The 23,183-nt window shown below is 38.0% G+C and overlaps 1 protein-coding gene across 3 annotated transcripts in view; it reads left to right on the forward strand.

Moving 5' to 3' along the window:
- The window catches only part of MARCHF6 (membrane associated ring-CH-type finger 6), an 81,826-nt gene that overhangs the window by 41,135 nt on the left and 17,508 nt on the right, over nt 1-23,183 (forward strand). For all 3 annotated transcript variants that reach the window (XM_030926765.1, XM_010356661.2, XM_030926764.1), the window contains 13 exons: nt 1,281-1,332; nt 4,853-4,911; nt 6,130-6,210; nt 6,453-6,521; nt 6,609-6,683; nt 7,472-7,606; nt 9,640-9,759; nt 11,201-11,301; nt 15,008-15,145; nt 16,474-16,678; nt 19,547-19,616; nt 20,576-20,757; nt 22,367-22,501. In XM_030926765.1, the coding sequence (XP_030782625.1) occupies nt 1,281-1,332; nt 4,853-4,911; nt 6,130-6,210; nt 6,453-6,521; nt 6,609-6,683; nt 7,472-7,606; nt 9,640-9,759; nt 11,201-11,301; nt 15,008-15,145; nt 16,474-16,678; nt 19,547-19,616; nt 20,576-20,757; nt 22,367-22,501 (1,422 nt within the window). The remainder of the gene's footprint in view (nt 1-1,280; nt 1,333-4,852; nt 4,912-6,129; nt 6,211-6,452; nt 6,522-6,608; nt 6,684-7,471; nt 7,607-9,639; nt 9,760-11,200; nt 11,302-15,007; nt 15,146-16,473; nt 16,679-19,546; nt 19,617-20,575; nt 20,758-22,366; nt 22,502-23,183) is intronic.

Consider the following 23,183-nt stretch of genomic DNA (forward strand, 5'->3'; position numbering starts at 1 on the left):
TTCCTCATAAATGATGGACAGAAGTCGTTAAGGTAGTGGTGTTGACTCAAACCCATTTGAATTATTGGAAAAACCTTTGACAGGATGAATTCATTATTTTAGTAAAAAATATTTAATATGAAGACGTGTGCCAGCTATTGTGATAGGCACTGGGGAGTTCAGTGATGAATGAGGCAGGGTCCCTGTTCTTAAAGATGCTCTATAGTGTCGTGGAGAGAAATGCACATGTAAACAAGGAACGTTTTGGAGACTCAGTGACAGAAAGTGTGCACAGGACACAAGGGGCACAAAAGAGAGTTTGATTAGGTCTTTCTTAGTGGAATGGAGTTTGTCAGCAGGAGATTTTCAGTGAAGATACCTTAGAGGTTGAAGCATAAAATATGTTGGGGATAGGGAAAATTTAGGAGCCCTTAAGGCAGAGAGGTTGAAAAAATTGAACCAACATGGTGAGAAGAAATGTAGTAGTCATTTACAAACTAATTACCCTTCTTGCTGGTTGGATTTGTGGAAGATTAGGGGACCTGAACAGAGAAATCCTTTTTTTTGACAAAAGATCTTTCGAAGGATCATTTAACCTGATGGTTAGGGAAGGTTGTGAGCATGAATGAATGGACTTGGGCAGTCTGGTCATTGTCAGCATGGGGCATAGCTAAAGTGTGTGCAACATGGCTGAAGGAATAGGCAGACAGCTGTCACCTTAGAGGTGACAGTATGTAACTGTGGGAGGTGACCAGATGGTCAGGTGAGACAGGACAAAGAAAATTAGCGCACCGCAGGGAGTGGGGGGACCAGGGGAGATCAAGCTAGAGTTTTCCAAAGGAGAGGTAGCCAGGCAGTAGTGGCCTTGTAGGTGTCAAGAAAGCAGAGTGGATGTTGAAAGAAACACTGCAGTTGACATTAACGTGATGTTTACAATTAATTTGGCTTTCAAATTTTTCTCCATTTGAAATTTTCGGTGTCATTTGATTTAAATGAAATTTGGTATTTATGAAGATCTATGTAATCTGTGTTAGATTATTTCTAAAAAGGAAGTATTTATAAATGAATTTGTTTTTTCTACATGTAACATTTTTGAGTTGTATTAGGCTTAGTTGTATGAGCTAGCTAATGAAAAATGAAAGTTACGTATTATGTCTAGATTGAAATCCCAAAACAATAGAGGGAAAATTTCAGTCTTAGCTGTTTTTAGTATTTGGTTCTAGCTAAATAAGTGGAATAGTCCTATTAAACATATATTAAATATGAATTGAATATGCTTTATTGATGCTTTTTTCCTTTAGGAACATGTCTTCTGGGTGGTATCTTTAAATACACTGTTCATTCTTGTTTTTGGTAAGTTGTATTTGTGCTTTTATTTTTTTATAGTATTATGGTAGGAATTTAGTTTTGTAGGAGCTTTGTTACAGATTTATTATTTTTTTAACATAAGAATAAATACTAAGAGGTATATGAAAATAGTTTCAGATTCAAATACTTGTATAGCTAGGCCGCAGACAGACAGATACTTTCCTAAACAGCAGTGACTGCAGTTACCTACTTGTCTCTTCTTCTGTTGGGCATTTCTGGTTTGTTTGTTTTTTTTTGTAGAAGCTGGTTTTAGACTGACTTGAGAATACACAGTTTCCCACTTCTGGAATTAGTTTTATGCTGATTGCCTGTGTGCTCTTCCCTATGGTGGAAGATCTTGTTTTCATCTGTCAAAATCCTGACCATTGCCTTCTAGAGATCTTGACTTGGGAGCTGTTACCAGAGCTGGGTATAGGCTTGTGGGAAGACAGTAAGCCTTCCCCAAATGTGAGTGCCCCTTAGAACCAGATTCCAGCACATGCAAAATCACTTCCAAGCACTTCCGTGGGGGCAGCTGTGAGGATTCTTTGACAACACACGGTGGTCCCTCCCATTGGTAGTAATTAGAGAAAGAAAGGCAAGGTTGAGGAGACACTGTTGACAGAGGTTTTTCTCCTTTCCAGAAGAGGTAAAGAAAACTAAGTTGAGTAAACCAAGGCCTTAGAATTCAGTTTCTGTATCTCTGAGGGGTGAGGAGGTAGAGTCTGATAGAATGAGGTTATTGTTAGGTGTCCTATAATTTGTGTCTCAGAGACCTCAGGCAACATATCCCTATATAGGGATAATCTATGAGAAATTCCTTCCTTAGTACATAGGATTTACCCCTTAGTTCTGCTGAAGAGGATGAGTAGAGATTTCCCAAGGCTTCTTCCACCAAATTGCAAGTAATTTGCTCTGTTGGGTTCTACATTGTGACGTGTAAAGCAGATGTCTTTAATAAGAAGCCATGTGGTGTAAGGGGCTTTGAATATTTGGACTGAGGATGAGACCAAAAATTGATTTCTGTATATTATGTGTAAAAGAGGAAGAGAAATTTACTTGTATTTTGTTAACAGTATTTCGGATATTTCCACTGATTTCTTAATTTTTAGTAGATACTCACAAAATTGCAGGTTTAATAGGAAGCTCATTCTTTGTTCCCCTTGCATATGGGGGTGTCTGTATGTTATTCTGCATTTATTTTTCATTATGTGAAATAATTCATATATAGACTGAAACTGTTTTGATCTTGATTGTTTTTGAGAAAAAATGATCTATAGATTTAGGTCTTTACTCTTGCAGAAAAGCTTAATGCTAAATTAATGTTTGTAGAAACAGGTCACATTTAAAACATGAATTATACAAATAAGAACTCTAATTTATAGAAATCAAATCTAAGTAAAGCTTTTTCTAATCCAACCTCCTGAGCTTATACTGCGAAAAGAATTTTCTTAGTAAACTTATGTTTTTTTATATAGTTAGGATCTTTTGGAAATGAAACAAGTTTTCTTTCATTAGGAACACACTTTTTCTTTTAATCATTGGGATTAAACACCCTCCTGTTTTTTTCCTGCATGGGTTGCTCTCTTGGAAGGTTTTCTATAGGCAGTGTTTTGACTCTTGTGGTCATACGCTTTGCAGAAATATAATTTGACAAAGCTGTGGTCTTCCAGTAGAAGGTGACAATCCTGAGAAATTGTCCTTAATTTCAGGATGCCTTTCCATTAGTTTGTGTGTAATGGGATGGAAATCTATTGTCACAACTGGTGTTTAAGGTTAATAATTATTTAATACCTCTGCAAATAGAGTTAAAACTTATACCCTTCCCAGGGGCCTAGTTGAGTCGTCTCCAGATTGGGATATGAGAGCAAAATAGGCAAAATTCAACATACAGCTTTTTTTCTTACCTTTTTAAATTTCTTCTGCTTTATATTACACACAATATGTTAGTAAACATACATATATATATAATTTATAAATAAATTTAAATACATTGGGAATACATGTTCAGAAAGATTCCTACCCATGAAATAGTGAGAAAGGGTTAGAGGCCAGATTCCTAGTAGGATCACTCTGACTTTTGTGATTGAGTTTCCCACTCCCCTGGTAATCTGTGCTGTCAATTTATTTCTACCATAAAGAAAAGATAACTGCATTTTATTACTAAGAATGAAGTAAAATTTAGCCAGAAAGACTTGAGGAAAAAGAAGACTAAAAATTCTTACTATAAAGATTTTAAAAAGATTTTCATACTTAGCTATAATGCCATTATCTCACCTTACAAAATTATTAGAATTTAATATTTTCCAACAATCCATCATATTCAAACTTTCTGGGTTGTCCCTTGGATACCATTTTGCAGTTGGTTTCTTTGAATGAAGATCCAAATAAGGTCCACGTATTACTTTTAGTTGCTAAGTCATAAGTTATTAGTCTTTTAATCTAGAGTACTCTTTGCTTCCCCCAACTCACCCTATTTGGCCATTGATTTGTTGCTGGGATTAGGTTAACTGTTCTTGCAGCATGTCGTGTTTTACATCTGTCCATCTGCTTCCCGGATGTCCTCTGCCTTTATCCTTTGTCTCCCATATTTCTCTTAAACTAGAAGTCAGATCTAAGGGCCTTAATTAGATTCAGGTTCAATACATCTGGGACAAATCCATCACTGGTTACACTGTGCCTATTAATAGTGTATGTGAGGAGCTGAGATACTTATGTTGGATTATCCACTTTTATCACTGGATTCAGGTTATATCAACCTGGGCCTCTAATCTTAGGTTTTATTTTTCCCTTTACCATTAGAAGATAATCTGTTGGGAGTGATATTTTAGTGTCTTACAGTGTTCCATCAACCTTCCACTTAATGATTTTTGTTAGCTCTTGATGGTCCTTGCCATAATCACTTACTGTGTTAGAGGTGGCAAAATGGTGATTTTTAAATTGTCATTTTTTACATTTTTTGGCTGACTTTTCTGTAAAGAAGAAGAAATTCTTATCAATTTGGGACTGTTCCGTCAACCTGAACCTGTTTGTCCAGGACAAGTAGGACAGATGCTCATTTTTTTCCCATTAATTTTAGTTTTCAGAATAAGGAATTGGCACATTAACTATTCCAGTTGGTGTGCTAACTGCTTCCAGAACTTGAAAGTGTTTTCTTTGATGTTGCTTTTACTGTTTTCATGATTATTATTTTGGGCTTTTCCTTTTTTGAGCATCATAAGCTAATGGATTTGTGTATGTTCAGTGTTTTTCCATCAGTTTTGGTCATTATTCTTTTTGATGCTCATATTCTCTCTTTGGCCTGTTTTCACAATGGTTTCTTTGTTGATTTGGCATGGCCTTATTAGACCTTAATAACTTGGTTGTTCTCTAGTTACAGAGAATGTCCTAGGCAGTATATTTTTAGCCTAATTCTGGAATCCTTCATTTCTCCAAGAAGCCCTGGTCCCTTTTAGTGGCGGATTGTAGTAGGAGTGTTCATTATTTTGATGTTGAAGTTTTCATTGAGCTTTTTCCCCCCTTTTAGCATTTTGCCCTTACCATATTGGTCATTTCTCCCTTGTTGGTTTGGGATTTGAAGAACACGTGAGTATAATACTTTTACAAAATTATTTTCATTCATTACCCCCAAATGTGATTATTAATCAATCAATCAAATAGTATTCTAAAGAGTTACATCATTTCTTAATTGGCATTATGCAAGGGAATAGTTAGGCAATACCGTCTCTCTCTCTTTTTTTTTTTTTAAATAACAGTGGCTCAAGAGTTAGTGGTCTTATTGCCAACTAATGAAAATGTGCTCTGAAATCCATTCAGCTGGGTGGGCCTGAGGCATCCTGGGGGAAAGTTTCCCATCCATCTCAAGAACTTGTATGTTCACTTCATTCCCTTTCAGCAGGTGCCCCCTGCTGAATTTAGAAAAGTAACAATATATCAATCAATTAAAAAATGGATAGACTATTTTGGAATGATGGGTTGTAGTGTTTTCTAGAGTGCTTTAGTTTTGACATTTTATCAGTATTCTCCAGAGTTAAAAAAATTTTGGAAGGATTATCGTTTCTCTGTTGGGTCCCTAGAAGACTTTAGTCTTTTAAGGAAGAGCTGACTGTCTGGGATCATATGCTCAGTTTGTATATATAAGATCTGAGAGATCACATTCTGAAGTGTTCTAATATTTAGTACACCTCTGATTCTCACTGGTTGAGTGCAAGAACTTGAAAGGTTCAGATAAGTGTTTTGAAAATGTTTGACTTTCCAAACTATTGCCACTTGCTATCTGAAACTCAGGAATCAAAAAATACTGATAGGCATTGTTTGTTACACTTTCAAAATTCTTTCTGTAAGTTGAGAATGGGACAGATTTACAGAGCAAGGGAAACTTGAACAGTTTCTTCTAGTAGTAAGAAATGAGGTGGCTACGATATTACCCGGCTGGTGGGTGACTTGGGCAGTGTGCTCCTGCTTTCAGTGGTTAGCTTTTAGCAGATCTGCTTTACAGTGAGAGTAGAGGGCGGCTGTTGTATTACAGGGCTTTTGTTTTTGTAAAATATGATTCACTCTACTGTTATTTTGTCTCCTTGGGTAAAGTGTTGCTTAATTTTTCTTCATTTTTTAGTAATATGTAACAGTCAGTGAGAGAATTTGGTTTGCAGAGATGTCATCCAAAGGAGATTTTACAGTTGTTTTCTAGTTATAAATTGTCTCGACAGTTCTCTTCAGTCATTTTGATTGTTTAATATGGGAAAACTGGGGTGTAGGACATGTCGTAAAATTAAATTTTATTTAGTTTTTTCTTATTTCCAGGTCCAAGCATCTCATTTTGAAGGCCTAATCACAACCATAGTTGGGTATATACTTTTAGCAATAACACTGATAATTTGTCATGTATCCTTTAATGAACCAACTTGGGTGTTCACTAATGTTATTCATACCAAAGAACTCTTCATTAATGGTAAAACTTGTCTCTCCTTGTCCTCTTAGTAAAAGTTGTTGGTATTTGCAGTAAGGGTCAGTGGACAAAATGTGAAATAAATTAATTCTGTCAAAAAATACTAAATATTGGCTAAGTTGTTACCTGTTTCATTGTACTTTTAAATACTCAGTTTTTCCTTGACCTGATGCTGTAGGGCTTGGCAACTCTTGTGAAATTTCATAGATCTCGTCGCTTACTGGGAGTCTGCTATATTGTTGTTAAGGTAATTCCTGTTATAACTTAAAATTGGAAATGATTTCTCCTACATTTGGGTGATACCAATGACCTTTATCCTTTATTTTCTCTTAAGGTCTCTTTGTTAGTGGTGGTAGAAATTGGAGTATTCCCTCTCATTTGTGGTTGGTGGCTGGATATCTGTTCCTTGGTAAGTTGAGTATTATTGTATAATAGCATAATTTCAAGGCTTCAAAAAAGGAAGTTTTCAGCATGGGTTCTTTTTAAAGGAAAGTAAATATTTGATAATTTGCTTATTCTTTTGGCAAGTATAGAATCTTAATGTTAATTTTTCTTAAGTACCTGAGTTTTTGAGGCTTTGTGCAAATTTTTTATGTCAGGACATTTTGGATGGAATCTTTCTATTAACTAGTGGAGAATTTTATTGCCCATTTTGCTCTCTTAAATTTTTATAGATAATGCCAACACATTATATACATAGAGTGATTTGATAAGGAAACTGTCTTTGTAGTAATAAATTTAACCCTAATCATTTGATTTAACTAAGATGCTCAGTCCTGATTATAATCTTTAATTGCTGTTAGTAATAATCAGTTTTTGATTTTTTCAAAAACGTTTTATGTATGGAAAAGCTGTCTTTGGTTCTGAGATAACATTTACCCTCCCATACCTTACTTTTAAAACTTCTCAAGAATGCAGACCTGTAACCAAGAAAAGAAGGTTTTATATTCATCAAAAATAGTTCTTTAATAGAGTCAATATTAGTAAAGCTTTTACCAACTGGTTTATCATTCTTTATATTTGAAGCAGTAGCCAATCTTGTTTGTAGTTCTTTGTCACCGTGGAATGACGTTAAGTGAACTGCAGTTGTAGAAATTGTTCCTTGCATGCATATTGATTATTTCCTGGAAGATGAAAATGTTAATTTGGCAAATGTAGGGGGCACAGATCTCTCTTACCTGTCCTCTTTTGGCTCAGGAAATGTTTGATGCTACTCTGAAAGATCGAGAACTGAGCTTTCAGTCGGCTCCAGGTACTACCATGTTTCTGCATTGGCTAGTGGGAATGGTATATGTCTTCTACTTTGCCTCCTTCATTCTGTTACTGAGAGAGGTGAGTCCACAGGGAAATGCTGATGCTATACATTTGTAAAAAGGACTTTTGCTTTCACCACCAGTCATGTCTCAAAGGCTATGATGATTTCCTACCTAAATCATATTCTCTACTATTTTATTCTAAGAGGGAATAACTTACAGGGGACTTTGACTTAATTGCTTTTAACTTTTTCAGTTGTTTGTCTCCATAATTGGCAGTTTTAATATTTCTAAGTTTGAAAGATGATTCAACTGAGGAAAAAAATAAGAGTACTCATTTTATCATACTTTGTATATACTTTAGCCATCCTCTAATACAGATTCTTGGAATTTTGTGTGATGTGAGTGTGTCTCAGACCTCAAGGAACTGTAATGATGGAAATAACCAAAAGGATATGGTTTTGCAGGATCGGATATTTCAAGTCACTTTGATTTAGGCACCTTAAGTATAGAATTACAATGAGGGTCCTTTATGATTCCAATTCACTGGCCTGATGGGTTACCTTTATTTATTTATTTATTTTTTGATACTGAGTCTTGCTCTGTTGCCCACGCTGGAATGTAGTGCCATGATCTCGGAACCTCCGCCTCCTGAGTTCAAGCGATTCTCCTGCTTGAACCTCCCAAGTAGCTGGGACCATTCCCGGCTAATTTTTGTATTTTTAGTAGAGACAGGGTTTTACCATGTTGGCCAGGCTGTTCTTGAACTCCTGACCTCAAATGATCTGCCCACCTTGGCCTCCCAAAGTGCTCGGATTACAGATGTGATCCACTGTGCCTGGCCTGATACCTTTATTAATCCTATTTTTGGAATCTGGTTCTAAGTGATTTGAAGATGATGAAAGCAGATGAGTATTTCATTAATGTACATCTTAAGCTCAGTCGTTCCCCAAATAGTGAATACTCACTGTGTGCCAGACACTATCCTGTATTGTGGGGTATCAGTGAGAAACAAAGGCAGAATTCCTCTTCTCCTCAATTTTATAGCCTGAAAATGAATACAGCATTGAAAATGTCAGCTTACACGGAGACTGGTGATGGAGATGTGCAGGGTGTGGAGGAGCAGGTTGACAATTCCAGTGGGAACAGAACAGAAAAGCACAAAGACTGAATGCTGCTCTTCGTGTACTTTGTTCTTTGAAAGATTGGAGGAAGAGGAGGAGGGGTCAGGGGCCAAAGCATTCTCCTGAATCATACAGTATAATTTCAGTAAATTCTCTTGGTAACTAAAGCTTTTATTCTTTCTTTGAAATAAATGATTGAGAACTGAAGCAAGTACAGAAATGTGTTTCTTAAAAATGTAATTGTATGTGAACTCCAGATTACTTCATTAAGTGAATACAATGCTTCATAATGATTTTTTTCATTTTGTCAATGTGGTGGTTTTTGTTGATATAAAATTTTAGTATTTGGAACTTAGAACCTTAGAAATCACACACTGTAACCCCCTTGTTTAGAAGATGGAGAATAGAAGTTTGGGTAGATTAGATGCGTTACAGAGGGTAACTCAGTGAGTTTGGACCACATAGGACTAGTACCCAGACTCCTCCTTTACCCCATCACCTACAGCCTCTTGGGTGATGATTTTCATTCACAGGGGGAAGGCATAGATAGTAAAATGAAGACACTGAGGCTGTAGGGTTTCTTAATTAAGATAACTCTGTGGAAGTGTAAGACTGAAATTCAGACCTTCTATTTAGGACATTTATAAATTGCAACATAACCCTTTTACGATAGTAATGGTTGTATTTATTTTTCATCTCAGAGGTCTAGATTTCTTGACACATTTTGACCCAATGAGTGGTTTTTTTGTTTTGTTTTGTTTTGTTTCCAGTGAATGCTGATGTCAAAGGACATCATCAGACACAGGGTAGTTTTCATAAAGATTCTGGTTTAGGAACTTACTTTCCTAGGAATACCGAATACATTTTCTGGGGCCCACTTTAGTTGCCAGAATAATTTTAAGTGCTTATTTTTCTGTTAATGTTTTAGCTCATATATAGAATTTGAAGACATTGGTGAATATTTATAGTATTTAAAATGTATTTGCAGGTACTTCGACCTGGTGTCCTATGGTTTCTAAGGAATTTGAATGATCCAGATTTCAATCCAGTACAGGAAATGATCCATTTGCCAATATATAGGCATCTCCGAAGATTTATTTTGTCAGTGGTAAGAAGATGTTTCCATTGTTTTTTTGAATAAAGTATGCTAACCTATAGTTTTGTTTAGGTTTTTTTTTTCCAGTTCTCAAGCGGGCTGATAAGAGTATATTGAATAATACAGTTATCTAAGCCTGTGGTATTCAGTTGTCAAGTAGCTGTTTTATTGGTTACTTGGTTAAAATAAATATGTAAAAAGATATTTACTAAGAGGAAGATACTTTCTTGTTCTATCATAGTATAATTCAGGGGTCCCTATCCCCCATGTTTTGGCTGGGTACTGGTCCATGTCCTGTTAGGAAATGGCTGCACAGCAGGAGATGGGCAGCGGGCAAGCAAGCATTACCACCTGAGCTCCACCTCCTGTCAGATCAGCCTTGGCATTAGATTCTCATGGGAGCGTGAACCATATTGGGAACTGTGAGTGCGAGGGATCCAGGTTGTGTGCTCATTTTAAGAATCTAATGCCTGATGATCTGAAGCAGAACAGTTGCATCCTGAAACCCCTTGGAAAACTGTCTTCCATGAAACTGGTCCCTGGTGCCAAAATGGTTGGGTACCACTGGTATGATTGATTGCTGAATTACGGTTGTCTGAATTATGTTTAATTTGCATTGAAGCAATGGAGACTTATTACTGGCTTGTAAATTAAACTCTTAACAGAAGCATGTCATAGTTTCCCCACCTGGAAGAAGAAATTACATAGTTAAATCTAATTTCTTTCTTTCTTTCTTTTTTTTTTTTTTTTTTTTTTTTGAGATGGAGTTTTGGTCTGTCACCCAGGCTGGAATGCAGTGGTACGATCTCGGCTCACTGCAACCTTCACCTCCGGTTTGAAGTGATTCTCGTGCCTCCACCTCCCAAGTAGCTGGGATTACAGGCGCCCACCAGCACGCTCAGCTAATTTTTTGTACTTTTGGTAGAGACGGGGTTTCACTGTGTTGGCTAGGCTGGTCTTGAACTCCTGACCTAGTGATTCACCCGCCTTGGCCTCCCACAGTGCTGGGATTACACCCAGCCGTAAATCTAAGTTTTTCTAAAATAAAATCCTTAAAGTAACATTATGTCCTTTGAAAGCTTTTGTAGCCATTTACATGAGGTCAAGTCTTAGATAGCTGTTACAAGTGATTTATTAAGTTGCAGGCATTTCTGCTGCTTCATTTTAAGTTTCTATCTCATTTCTTAGGTAGCAAGCGGTGATTATCCTTTGTGGCTTCCGTTTTAGCATTTGTGTCCTAGATGGGAGGTCCTTACAGGAAGAAGGGCAGGCATCTTAGGAAAACATTTTTATACAAAATGACTCAGGGATAATGTGTAGAGTGGGAACCACTTGGGTTTTGAGTAGATACAGGCCTGGACTGCATGTTGCTTGACTGTGTTCAGAAGTCTGCCTGTCTTGCACAGGAGTGATTGACTCTTATAGTGGTGTCATACCCTGTTTCCTTCTGCAGATTGTCTTTGGCTCCATTGTCCTCCTGATGCTTTGGCTTCCTATACGTATAATTAAGAGTGTGCTGCCTCATTTTCTTCCATACAATGTCATGCTCTACAGGTAAGTTTTAAAAATTCAGAATAGCTTTACTAATTTATCTCTGTTAGGGATTTGATATTCAGATTACATTAAACATTAAAAACACTTCTTACAGATAACTGGAAATCATCTGACAGTTAAATATTGCCTTATTCTACCTTTTTTTTATTATTTTTAAAATTAAGCTTAATGTTTAAAAAATTTTCTGGACCTTTTCCACTTTGCATAAATTTTGCCTTATTCTGGATCACATAAGCATTAGTAGTTGCATTTTCTAAAGGAAGATGTTTATTTTTTCTGCACATAAAGTATGCATTTACACAGCATTAAAATGTTTTACCATACCTAAGGAGAGTGTATTAGCATCATCTTTATTTTGAAAAGCATATTATGAAGAATAAAGCCAGAGTTGCACATTTAATTACTAAAAATAGGGTACAAAGCTTGTAGATAGAAAATCTTTTTTGCTTTAAAATCTTACGTGGGCTAAGGCTGGGCGCGGTGGCTCAAGCCTGTAATCCCAGCACTTTGGGAGGCCAAGGCGGGTGGATCATGGGGTCAGGAGATGGAGACCATCCTGGCTAACACGGTGAAACCTCATCTCTACTAAAAATACAAAAACAAAATTATCCAGGTGTGGGGGCGGGCGCCTGTAGTCCCAGCTACTTGGGAGGCTGAGGTGGGAGAATGGTGTGAACCCAGGGGGCGGAGCTTGCAGTGAGCCAAGATTGTGCACTCCAGCCTGGGTGACAGAGTGAGACTCTGTCTCTTAAAAAAAAAAAAAAAAAAAAAAAAAAAAATGGGTCGGCTGGGCATGGTGGCCCACGCCTGTAATCCTAGCACTTTGGGAGGCCAAGGTGGGCGGATCACCTGAGATTGGGAGTTTGAGACCAGCCTGACCAACATGGAGAAACCCTGTCTCTACTAAAAATACAAAAAAATCAGCTGCGCATGGTGGCACACGCCTGTAATCTCAACTACTTGGGAGGCCGAGGCAGGAGAAATCACTTGAACCCAGGAGGCAGAGGTTGCGGTGAGCCGAGATCATGCCATTGCACTCCCGCCTGGGCAACAAGAGTGAAACTCCATCTCAAAAAAAAAACTAAAGCCATCCGGAAACCTACCACTACCGGTAATCTCTACCACTCATTCTGTATGCTCTTTAGGGATTTGTGTTATCCCCATAGTCGTTATCCCAATTGCAGGCAAATTGGATTCTTTCCTCAAGTTTACTTCTAATAAGTCTTTAAAGTATTGTCAATTCTAATTTCTTAAAATCTCTTACTAATGTAACTTGATTTGCCATTTACTAACTAATTTAGGCCTTCCTCTTGCTCTCCATTCATCTGCAACACCTCTGCCTCTAGATTTTCTAGAACTTTGATTATCTTACCCCTGTGTTTAAAAGTTGTCAGCATTTCCTCTGTAATCTATGTGATATCTACACCATTTAGAATAAGATGCAAGGCTTGGCATAATCTCATGTTGCGTTTTCAACATCTTGTGTCAGCATTGACTGACTTGAATTTTTTTAATTGTGCTATACTGCCATTGAGGCTCCCCTGATTTACTTAGCTGTTTGTCTTTTTCTGTCTGTTTACAATAATTTTCTTGTCCATGTTTGAGTGGCAAGCATTTGATACTCTTTTTAAAATCCAGATTAAGGTTTTTAAATTTTATTTTTTATGAGAAAGAGTCTCGCTGTGTCATCCAGGCTGGAGTGCAGTGGTGTGATCATGGCTTACTGCAGCCTCAACCTCCTGGGCTCAGGTGATCTTCCCACTTCTGCATCCTGAGTAGCTGAGAGTACAGGTGCAAGCCACCACACATGGCTAAGTTTTGTATTTTTTGTGGAGACCAGGTTTCACCATGTTGCCTGGGCTGGTCTTGAACTCCTGAGCTCAAGTCATCTGCCTGCCTCAGCCCCCCAAAGTGTTAGGATTACAGGCATGAGCCACTGTGCCTGGCCATCATTCCATTCTTTAAAATCGTCTTCATCATTGTATTTCTTTTTATAGCATTTGTTAAATTACTTTACAAATACGTATTGTTTTATCCAAGATGACTGAAATCATGTCTTATTTAGGTGTTTTTCTCTCTCTCTTTTTTTTTTTTAATTTAAAAAAATATTTTGTGGAGACAGGGTCTGACTATGTTGCCCAGCTGGTCTTGAATTCCTGGCCTCAAGCAATCCTTCCACTTTGGTCACCCAAAGTGCTGGGATTATAGGTGTGAGCCACTGCGCCTAGCCTCTTATTTGGATCTTAATGCTTTGCATAGGAACATGATTATTCAAAGATAAAAGCTTTATTGTACACAGAGTAAAATCTCAAATTTGTATTTTATTAAATTAGAATTGGAAAATACTTATATCCTGATTCTTTAAAGTAGCAGAAAAAATACCAGTAAGTAGTTTAAAATGCAGCATCAGTTTATGACTTTTAAAATCGTTACTCTTTTGTGATAAAACTTTATTTTTCTACACTTAGTACTTTTATAGATTTGGAGGATTTCTTACCTTTTAGTTCATGTATAGTGTGTATGATTCCAGTCATAAGAGAACCAGGAAACACACACAGGTTCAGCTTTATATGTTGTTGGGATAAACCCATTGTGGTGATCAGTTATACATAGAAGGTTAGCAGAGTTTTTGTGCCATAGCAGTATTTAGTTCATTCATCCATTAAACAAAATCGAGAGCTCTTATATGCCGGGTGCTTTTCAGTGTGCTAGGGACATAACAGTGAAAAAAACAGAATCAAGAAAACATCCTGCTCCAGTAGAGCTTGCATTTTAATGGTGGAGATGGATATTAAAATAGATGAAATATACAGTGATGCCAGTGGTCGTAAGTGCTATGGGGGAAAATTCAAGTTGGGAAAAGGGATAGAGAGTGGGCAGGATAGGATTACAGTTTAGGAGGAGTGACTGGTCAAGACCTGAGGGGGTGACAGTTGAGGAAAGTCCTGAAGGAGTTGAGAGAGTGAGCCACATGGATCCCTGAAGGCAGAATATTCTTGCAGAAAGTAGGTGCAGTGGCACCCAGGTCTGTTTGAGGACCTGCAGGGAGGCAGGTTTGTCTGCAGTAGAAAGAGGAAGGCAAAGAATTGGCCCTGAAGTCAGGTCATGGAGAAAGAGTCTTGTAGGACATAAGCACTTTGGCTTTTACTTGAGTGAATTGAGGAGCTCTTGGAAAGCTTTGAGCAAAGGAGTGATCTAACTTAGGTTTAAAGAGGATCATTCTGACTGCTATGATGAGAGGAAACTGGGTTGGAGTGGCTGGGTCAGAAACAGGAAGCCAGCTGGGAGGATAATATGGTGATCCTGGTGAGAGGTGAGGGTGGCAGAGATGAAGGGGAGGTAGCGGTGGAGGCCATGAGAAATTTTTAGGTTATTGTTAAGGTACAGTCAAAAGGATTCTCTAGCTGTTTGGATGTGAGGTGTAAAAGGAAGGAGTGACCTTTTGTGTAACATGCTACTAATGTAGCAAGTGAGGAGAGAACCAAGACCTACCTATCAGTTTAGCAAAATGAAAGTCATTGGTGACCCTTATCAGAAACAATTTGGTGGAGTTTGTGGGGAAAGCCTCACTGAGTTGGAGAGAGAATGAAAGGAGGGGTAATAAAGACAGTAAGTTTATTAGACTCTTAAGAAGTTTTGTTGTAATCCCATTAAATAGTAGTCATATGCAAAATACAAGTCACATTATCAATCCTGGCTCTTTCAGTGATGCTCCAGTGAGTGAACTGTCCCTCGAGCTGCTTCTGCTTCAGGTTGTCTTACCAGCGTTACTTGAACAGGGACACACGAGGCAGTGGCTGAAGGGGCTTGTGCGAGCGTGGACTGTGACCGCCGGATACTTGCTGTGAGTATGAGCAGCTGACTTCTTGGACGTGCATGTCATTTGTGACTATGGAATAACCTTTCTGGAAAAAGTATGTAGAAAAATTAGTTTAATAAAAGACAATTTAGTAATACTTGCAAGTGCATATGATACTTCTAAATAAAAATTTTTTTTTATCATTGTCCATCCTTTCATGGAGAATATATGCATTATTTTTGCCCTCTTATAGAAGTTTGCTGCTGGTCCAGCTTTCATGGAGTAAATGTCTTTTTTTTTAGTGCATTAAAAACAAACCAGTTTACCTTTATTTAGACCAACTAACTTACCTTTGTTTAGTGCTCATAACCTGGTAAATGGGTTCTTCTCAGATTTGATTTCTCAATCTTTGTGAACATGTTGCATTTGTTTTCTTTTTTCAAGCTTTATATACTCTATTTATTTAAAAGTTGAATCTTTAAAAATTTTTCAGTTTGGCATCTTGTAGGTATCTTAAAGATGAAGTACAGATTTGGTTATATTTGCTTGAACATCTGTCCTTCTCTAACTGCTTCCCCCAGTCTCATTTTTGACTTAACTGATTTATAGCTTGGAGGTTTTCCAAATTTATAGCTTGTAGCTACATGTTGCAGTAGTCATCTGTAGAGAAGATAAGTTTTTCTTTCCCTCCTGTAGATCCTTAACAATATTGTACATTGTAAGTATGCACTTACACCTTGTGCTTGTAAGTACTTACATTTTGTACTTACAAGTGTACTTGTAAGTATCTTGTACATTGTACTTTTTTCTTTCAGTTGTTGATTTCTTCTCAGATACTGGCTGAAGAAAACATAAAATAGGTTGAACTTATGGGGTATTCTACAAGTTAATTAACATTAAATTTAGAAAGGTTTAATTTAAAGCAGGTACGAACATTTAGACCAAAATGAGGTAATAGTGTACAAATTCTGTATTGTACATTTTCTGCGCTTAGTAGTAGATATGAAGAAAATGGCCGGGCGCGGTGGCTCAAGCCTGTAATCCCAGCACTTTGGGAGGCCGAGGCGGGTGGATCACGAGGTCAGGAGATCAAGACCATCCTGGCTAACATGGTGAAACCCTGTCTCTACTAAAAATACAAAAAACTAGCCGGGCGTGGTGGCGGGCTAGTCCCAGCTACTCGGAGGCTGAGGCTGGAGAATAGCGTGAACCCGGGAGGCGGAGCTTGCCGTGAGCTGAGATCGCGCCACTGCACTCCAGCCTGGGCGACGCAGCGAGACTCCGTCCCAAAAAAAATGAAGAAAATGAGTGTCATGTCTGCCATTTTATTGTGACCTGAAGTGAGACTTGTTACTGATGTAATTTTTGCACAGGGATCTTCATTCTTATTTATTGGGAGACCAGGAAGAAAATGAAAACAGTGCAAATCAACAAGTCAACAATAATCAGCATGCTCGAAATAACAATGCTATTCCTGTGGTGGGGGAAGGCCTTCATGCAGCCCACCAAGCCATACTCCAGCAGGGAGGGCCAGTTGGCTTTCAGCCTTACCGCCGACCTTTAAATTTTCCACTCAGGGTAGGTACTATACAGACTTAATCACATATAGAGGTTTTTTGTTTTTTTGTTTTTCAAATTGCTGTTGAGAATTGGTGCTGTTAGCATGCAGTCCTCTGTATAGACATGTTCCACATTTTATTACCCTCATTATGTAATGTAAATGATCAGGTAAGTTTATCAAATTTTAGAGATAAGTCACAGAGTTGGGATTCCCTCGGCTCTTGCTCCCTATTTAAGAGGAGAAGACTCTACAGTAATTAAGAAACTAACGTTATTGATACATTTCAACAATGTCAGGAACTAGAATGGGCATTTTGATGTTCTCTCATTTAATCTTCACTCAAATACTGTAAAAGTATAGGCGATAATTTCATGTTTATAGCTGAGGAAACTGAAGGCAGTATTCGTTAAGAATGTGCCTATTCCATGTTCTTTAAACTAGCAAGTGATCAATCTTTGTGCAACTCAGAATTTTGTCAGAAATGTAAGCTGATGACTGCTATATGATTACAGTGAAGTCATCCTTCATTTATATCAAGTCTGTTATTTTTAAATGCCCTTTAATAATGACATGGGCTTGTGAATCTGATCATTTTAAAACGTGGGCAGGTTATTTAACCTCTCAGCCTCACATTTCTTTTTTTGTAAAAATAGTCATTATTATACCTTTGTATATTACTGTAGGTCACATGTTCAGTCATTCAGCAAACATGTCTTAAGTGTCTATGATTGATATTTTCAGTGTCTGTGAGGATATAGAGAGCATACATGGTCTTTGCTCAGAAAGAGCTTACAGTCTAAGAGATGAGAAAGGCAGTGGCAGATTTGGGTTCTTATGCTGGATGTTTACAGTGGGTGCTGTGACTCAGAACCACGCATTCTTAATATGGGCCCAAAGGAATCTTCCTAGAATAGGTGGTGCCTGAACTGTCTTAAACATTGAGAGACCTGGCAGAGAATGAAATAAAGGAAGTGGGAAAGACATTCCAGGAATATTTCAGGACTGGGGCACATTAGGCATGGTGCGCTTGGAATTGCAGATAAGGGAGTTGTGTTGTTTTGTTTTTGAGACAGGGTCTTGCTGTGTTGCCCAGGCTGGGGTGCAGTGTTGCGATCACAGTTCACTGTAGCCTTAACCTTCTGGGTTCAGGTGATCCTCCCATCTACTCAGCTGTCCAGTTAGCTGGGACCACAGGTACATGCCACTACACCCAGCTAATTTTTGTATTTTTTATTGAAACGGGGTTTTGCTATGTTGACCAGTCTGTTCTCAAACTCCTAGTTCAAGCAGTCTGCCTGCCTCGGCCTCCCAAAGTACTGTATTACAGGTGTAAGCCACTGCACCTGGCCTAATTGAATATATTTAGAGGGTGAGGTGTATGTCCAGGAGAGGTGAGGAACAAGGGGAGAGATGAGGGGCCACCAGAGTGGTGAGGGATAAGGTCGGGAAGAGGTGAGGGACAAGAGGAGTGGTGGGAGGAACCAGATAATGGAGCACCTTGAGCACCCTCTGCACGAGTCCACACTCACTGAATTGTTCTTCTACTCCTTTATCCCCTTGAGGGGTGTATCTCTTCCTGATTCTGTGGCTTATTCTAGAGGACTTTGCTGCATAACCCTGAGGAAAGCATGAAGGTCATCTTTTCCTTTATCTCTTAATAGCAGACCTCATAGTCAGCTCCCTTTTTTTTCCCCTTGGTCTTTACTCAGCTCTCTCGCCTCTCCAGAGACAAAAAAAAGGCCTTCTGAGCAACAGTTACTTTCTGGCCAGATCAGAGACAGTATCAATAAATGACTTTTCAGGCAGTTAGAGCCGACAAAGCCGCGGAGTCTCGTGGGTTTTGTCATCTGTCCTTTTCAGGCTTCCCTCCAGAGCTCTGCCCTCTGGTCTTGTGGAGATGAACCTGGTAAGCTAGCAGGCAAGCCACAGTTGCTGCCTTTCTGCTCAGGGAAACTGGTTTCATCCTCTCTGTGTGATCACTTTTTATCTGCACTTCTGTATTAATCTGTTTTCACACTGCTAATAAATACCTGAGACTGGGTAATTTATAAAGGTATGAGGTTTAATTGACTCATAGCGTTCACATGGCTGGGGAGGCCTCACAATCATGGCAGAAGGTGAATGATGAGCAAAGTCATGTCTTACATGGCAGCAGGCAAGAGAGCTTGTGTAGAGGGACTCCCATTTATACAACCATCAGATCTGGTGAGACTTATTCACTACCATGGGAACAGTATGGGGGAAACTGCCCCATGATTCAGTTATCTCCATCTGGCCCTTCCCTTGACACCTGGGGATTATTACAATTCAGGGTGAGATTTGAATGGGGATGCAGTCACACCGTATCAACTTCTCAGTACAGAAGCACCACTTTATATGGCTATTTACATTTCGATTTAATTAAAATTAAATAAAGTTAAAAATTTCGTTACTCATTTACACTAACCACATATCAAATGCTCAGCCACATGTGGCCTAGTGGCTACTGCATTGAGCAGTGCAGATCTAGACATTTCTGTCATCATAGAACATTCTAATTGGATAGCACTGTTATTTGATTAAAAGGTGAATGTTTTTAATTTGTAATGTTTTATTTTAATAACAAGGGAAAATTTAAGCTGAATTAAAATGTTCTCTGATTAAAAAATGTATTTGCCATTTACTTGTGGGATGTATCTGATTATGTGAGAATGGATACTTATTTACATTTTGGCTTAAATCATAGGTAATTTTACTGAAAATATAAATTTTATGTGAAATTGCAGGAAACCTGGCAACACAAATATAGACGATTTCTTTTTAATGGGAAGATTGTGTTGATTCTTTGATAAAATACATTGAGCTCATGTTCCCTATTTATGCACTCTTTATGTTTTACCTTGCAGATCTTTCTGTTGATTGTCTTTATGTGTATAACATTACTGATTGCCAGCCTCATCTGCCTTACTTTACCAGGTATGAGCTTGTGCTAGCCTTCAGCTAATAGCATCATTAAGGTTATTTATTTAGCTACTTGACAGAGTCTTGCTCTGTTCCCCAGTCCGGAGGGTAGTAGTGTGATCATAGCTTATGGCAACCTTGAACTACTGGGCTCAAGCAATCCTTCCGCCTCAGCTAGGTCTATAACTCCATTTAGGAATTCAAAAATTAGAGTACCATATTAGGAAGACAATCTGTAGGAAAAAATACACTGGAAATTTGGGTCTTGCTGTTCTCTCTAGCCTATTGAGAAGTAATCACGTAAAGTAAGTTACTGAATTATGTAAATGATCTTACCCAAGTGATCGTTGTGGGATGCTGTAGAGTTTATTCTGAACAACTTTTTGTATGAGGCCCTCCCTTAAGACTACTCTCAAATCCATTTTTCACATTCCAGTATATTCAGATAGTCTTAACTGTTTCTAAGAAAATTAATACGGTATTCTTTGATTATTGTGCTTTAAAATGTTACTGTGCCCACTCATTAAAATAAGCTTAGTTTTCTGTCTTGATGAATGAGCCAATTGGAAGAAAGTTACTCTAAATTATTTGTAATGTTTCTAAATATTGAAAGTAATTCCCCACTTTTGTCCTATTATTTGCGTAACAGTTTCATTTGGTGATAAAAAAAATGAAAACATTAATTCCCTCAAAAGCTTTTATATACCTAAAAGAACAAGTAATTGGCATGACAAATCAGAGTGTGTCCCAGTAGAGCTCACCTCCATTGAACTTAACCTAGTTTTGGTTGTGATTTCATGAAATCGTGCACTCTTTAGACGTTGTGGTTTTTGTCTTTTGTTTTTTTGATGAAGACATTGATATATCGAATGTGATATCTTTTTCCTAATGTGAAAATACTAACAGAACAACGTGAAGATTACAATTCTCTTTACCTAGCCACATGTCTCATTTATCAGCTTTTCTATTTTCAGTATTTGCTGGCCGTTGGTTAATGTCATTTTGGACGGGGACTGCCAAAATCCATGAGCTCTACACAGCTGCTTGTGGTCTCTATGTTTGCTGGCTAACCATAAGGGCTGTGACGGTGATGGTGGCATGGATGCCTCAGGGACGCAGAGTGATCTGCCAGAAGGTTAAAGAGTGGTCTCTCATGGTATGTGCTTGTAATAAAAGACTGATCTTGTCTGTTAGGAATAGTGAATATTTTTCCAGTCATCTTAAATTTTTTTTTTTTTGGCACATTTATTTCCTTACTATATTGTTTCAAGAGAGTTGATTTTTTGAATTAGAAGGAATATTCTTTTAAGATAGTGGCTTTCTGGTTCATTCCTGTTCTGAGTCCTACATTCAGATGTATTTGAGGTTTAAAAGAAAAACAGACCGGGCACAGTGGCTTATGCCTGTAATCCCAGTACTTTGGAAAGCTAAGGTGGGAGGCTTGCTTGAGCCCAGGAGTTTGAGACCAGCCTGGGCAACAAAGCAAGACCCCATCTGTATTTTTAAAAGTATATGTATATAACATATTTTTACTGGATCACTTAGTAGCATGTTTTTCTTTATTCTCGGGTATGCACATACCCACACACGCTTATATTACTTACTTAGGGGCCTTACTGGACACTTCGTAACATTATTGCTCTCAGTAACACATTTGACTGCCACAAATATAGGATTAAAAAAAAATAACTAAGATGATTATCTGAGTGCAGTGATTTATGTCTGTACATGTGTAATGTTGGCTGCAGCTGGTAACTATGTTTAGGTTACTGCTTACACCTTTTCATTTGTATAATCAACTCTAATTTTGTATCAGTTTATGTTTTGATTTTGATTTCATTAGAAGTTTAGTATCCATTTAATATTAATGTTGAAGAAAAATATAAAATCCATTTTTATAGTGAGAGATTCATTATATATTATGGAGGGGTTTAATTGCTATTTAATCCATAAGATAATGAGACACTTAACCGTATTTAAAATACAGAATCCAACTAATTCCACTTTTCCTTTGATAGTCTTCCATATTATTAGAAAGTGCTGTGTAGAGAAACAAGTACTTTGTCTTCCACACACATCATATTTAGTCTCTTGCTGAAACAGGTGTGTTTTCTGAGGCCACCTGAAGTAAAAGAGAGGTCATCAGGATCCAAGGCCACTTTAAATCATTTTTTTTGCTCAGAATTTCATCATTACTCTTTTATAATGTCTCCTGTCTGTGTCAGCTTTATTTTCATTTTGCCATTTAGTCCAGTTGCTAGAGCTGCACTGTCTGGTATACTAGTCATGTGGCTAAATGGCTACCATATTTGACAGATACAGGGCATTTCTATTAGTATGGTAAGTTCCACTGGACCATGTTGTCCTTTGAGGGAGCCAGTTTGATCAGCTTTATTAATTACTTTAGGATTGTGCAGAGCCCCTCCTATATACCAGTCCACCTCAAGGTTCACAGATCAGCCTGTGTATGGGTGGGCCACTGTTGGAGCAGGGGCCCTGGCCAGTCGGTGGCTTTTCTTGAGCAAACGGAAACCTAGTCCTGAAAATTGGATTGTGAGAAAAAACAGCCCAGCCACCTGTGTGCTTTTTATGTAAGAGACTTGAGCACCTGCAGATTTTCTGGGTCCTAAAACCAGTCCCTGTGGATACTGAGAGATGACTGTGGTTGCTCTGCTAGGCATCAGTCTCAAACCTCAAAATGGAAATAGAGTTTGGCTCAGTCAGAAAGATCCTCTTCAATGATATGATCTCCTGTTTCCTGATAGATCATGAAGACTTTGATAGTTGCGGTGCTGTTGGCTGGAGTTGTCCCTCTCCTTCTGGGGCTCCTGTTTGAACTGGTCATTGTTGCTCCCCTGAGGGTTCCCTTGGATCAGACTCCTCTTTTTTATCCATGGCAGGTAAATGTATGTCTTTTGTTCATGTTATTTCATTAAGGATTTGGGATCAGAAAATAATCCAAGCCGGGCATGTCTCTCACGCCTGTAATCCTAGCACTTTGAAGGGAGGCCGAGGTGGGAGGACTGCATGCACCCAGGAGTTCGAGACCAGTCTGGGGAGGATGGCAAGACCTAGTCTCTATAAAAAATTGGCTCATGCGTCTGGTCCCAGCTTCTTGGGAGGCAAAGGTGGGAGGATCGCTTGAGCCCGGGAGGTTGAGGCTGAAGTAAGCTGTGTTCATGCCACTGCACTGTAGCCTGGGCAACAGAGTGAGCGTCTGTCTCAAAATAAAATAAAATAAAAAAATTTTTTTTAATTATTTAATTTTTTAAATATTTAATTATAATATTTAATTCTAAGAACTCTTATAAAATTGTTTAAGTAATGCTCTTTAATCGATCTTTTGTTTCAGAATATGCAGTTCTTATAATTCCTTTAAAAGTGCTTACTTTATAGGTTAAAATGTTACTAACCATTTAGTTTTCTCTAATATTTGAAAATACAAACTAATAGTCATTGATTTTCGTTCACCTTTGAGATAGATTAAATTGTCTTATTCCTTTTGACTTGGAGGCTTTAATACTTTTGAATTATTATAGCATGTTTTCCCACAAAGTCACAGATTGATTAAAAAGAGTATCC

This window comes from Rhinopithecus roxellana, chromosome 3 (assembly GCF_007565055.1).
Source record: "Rhinopithecus roxellana isolate Shanxi Qingling chromosome 3, ASM756505v1, whole genome shotgun sequence".
NCBI lineage: Eukaryota > Metazoa > Chordata > Mammalia > Primates > Cercopithecidae > Rhinopithecus > Rhinopithecus roxellana.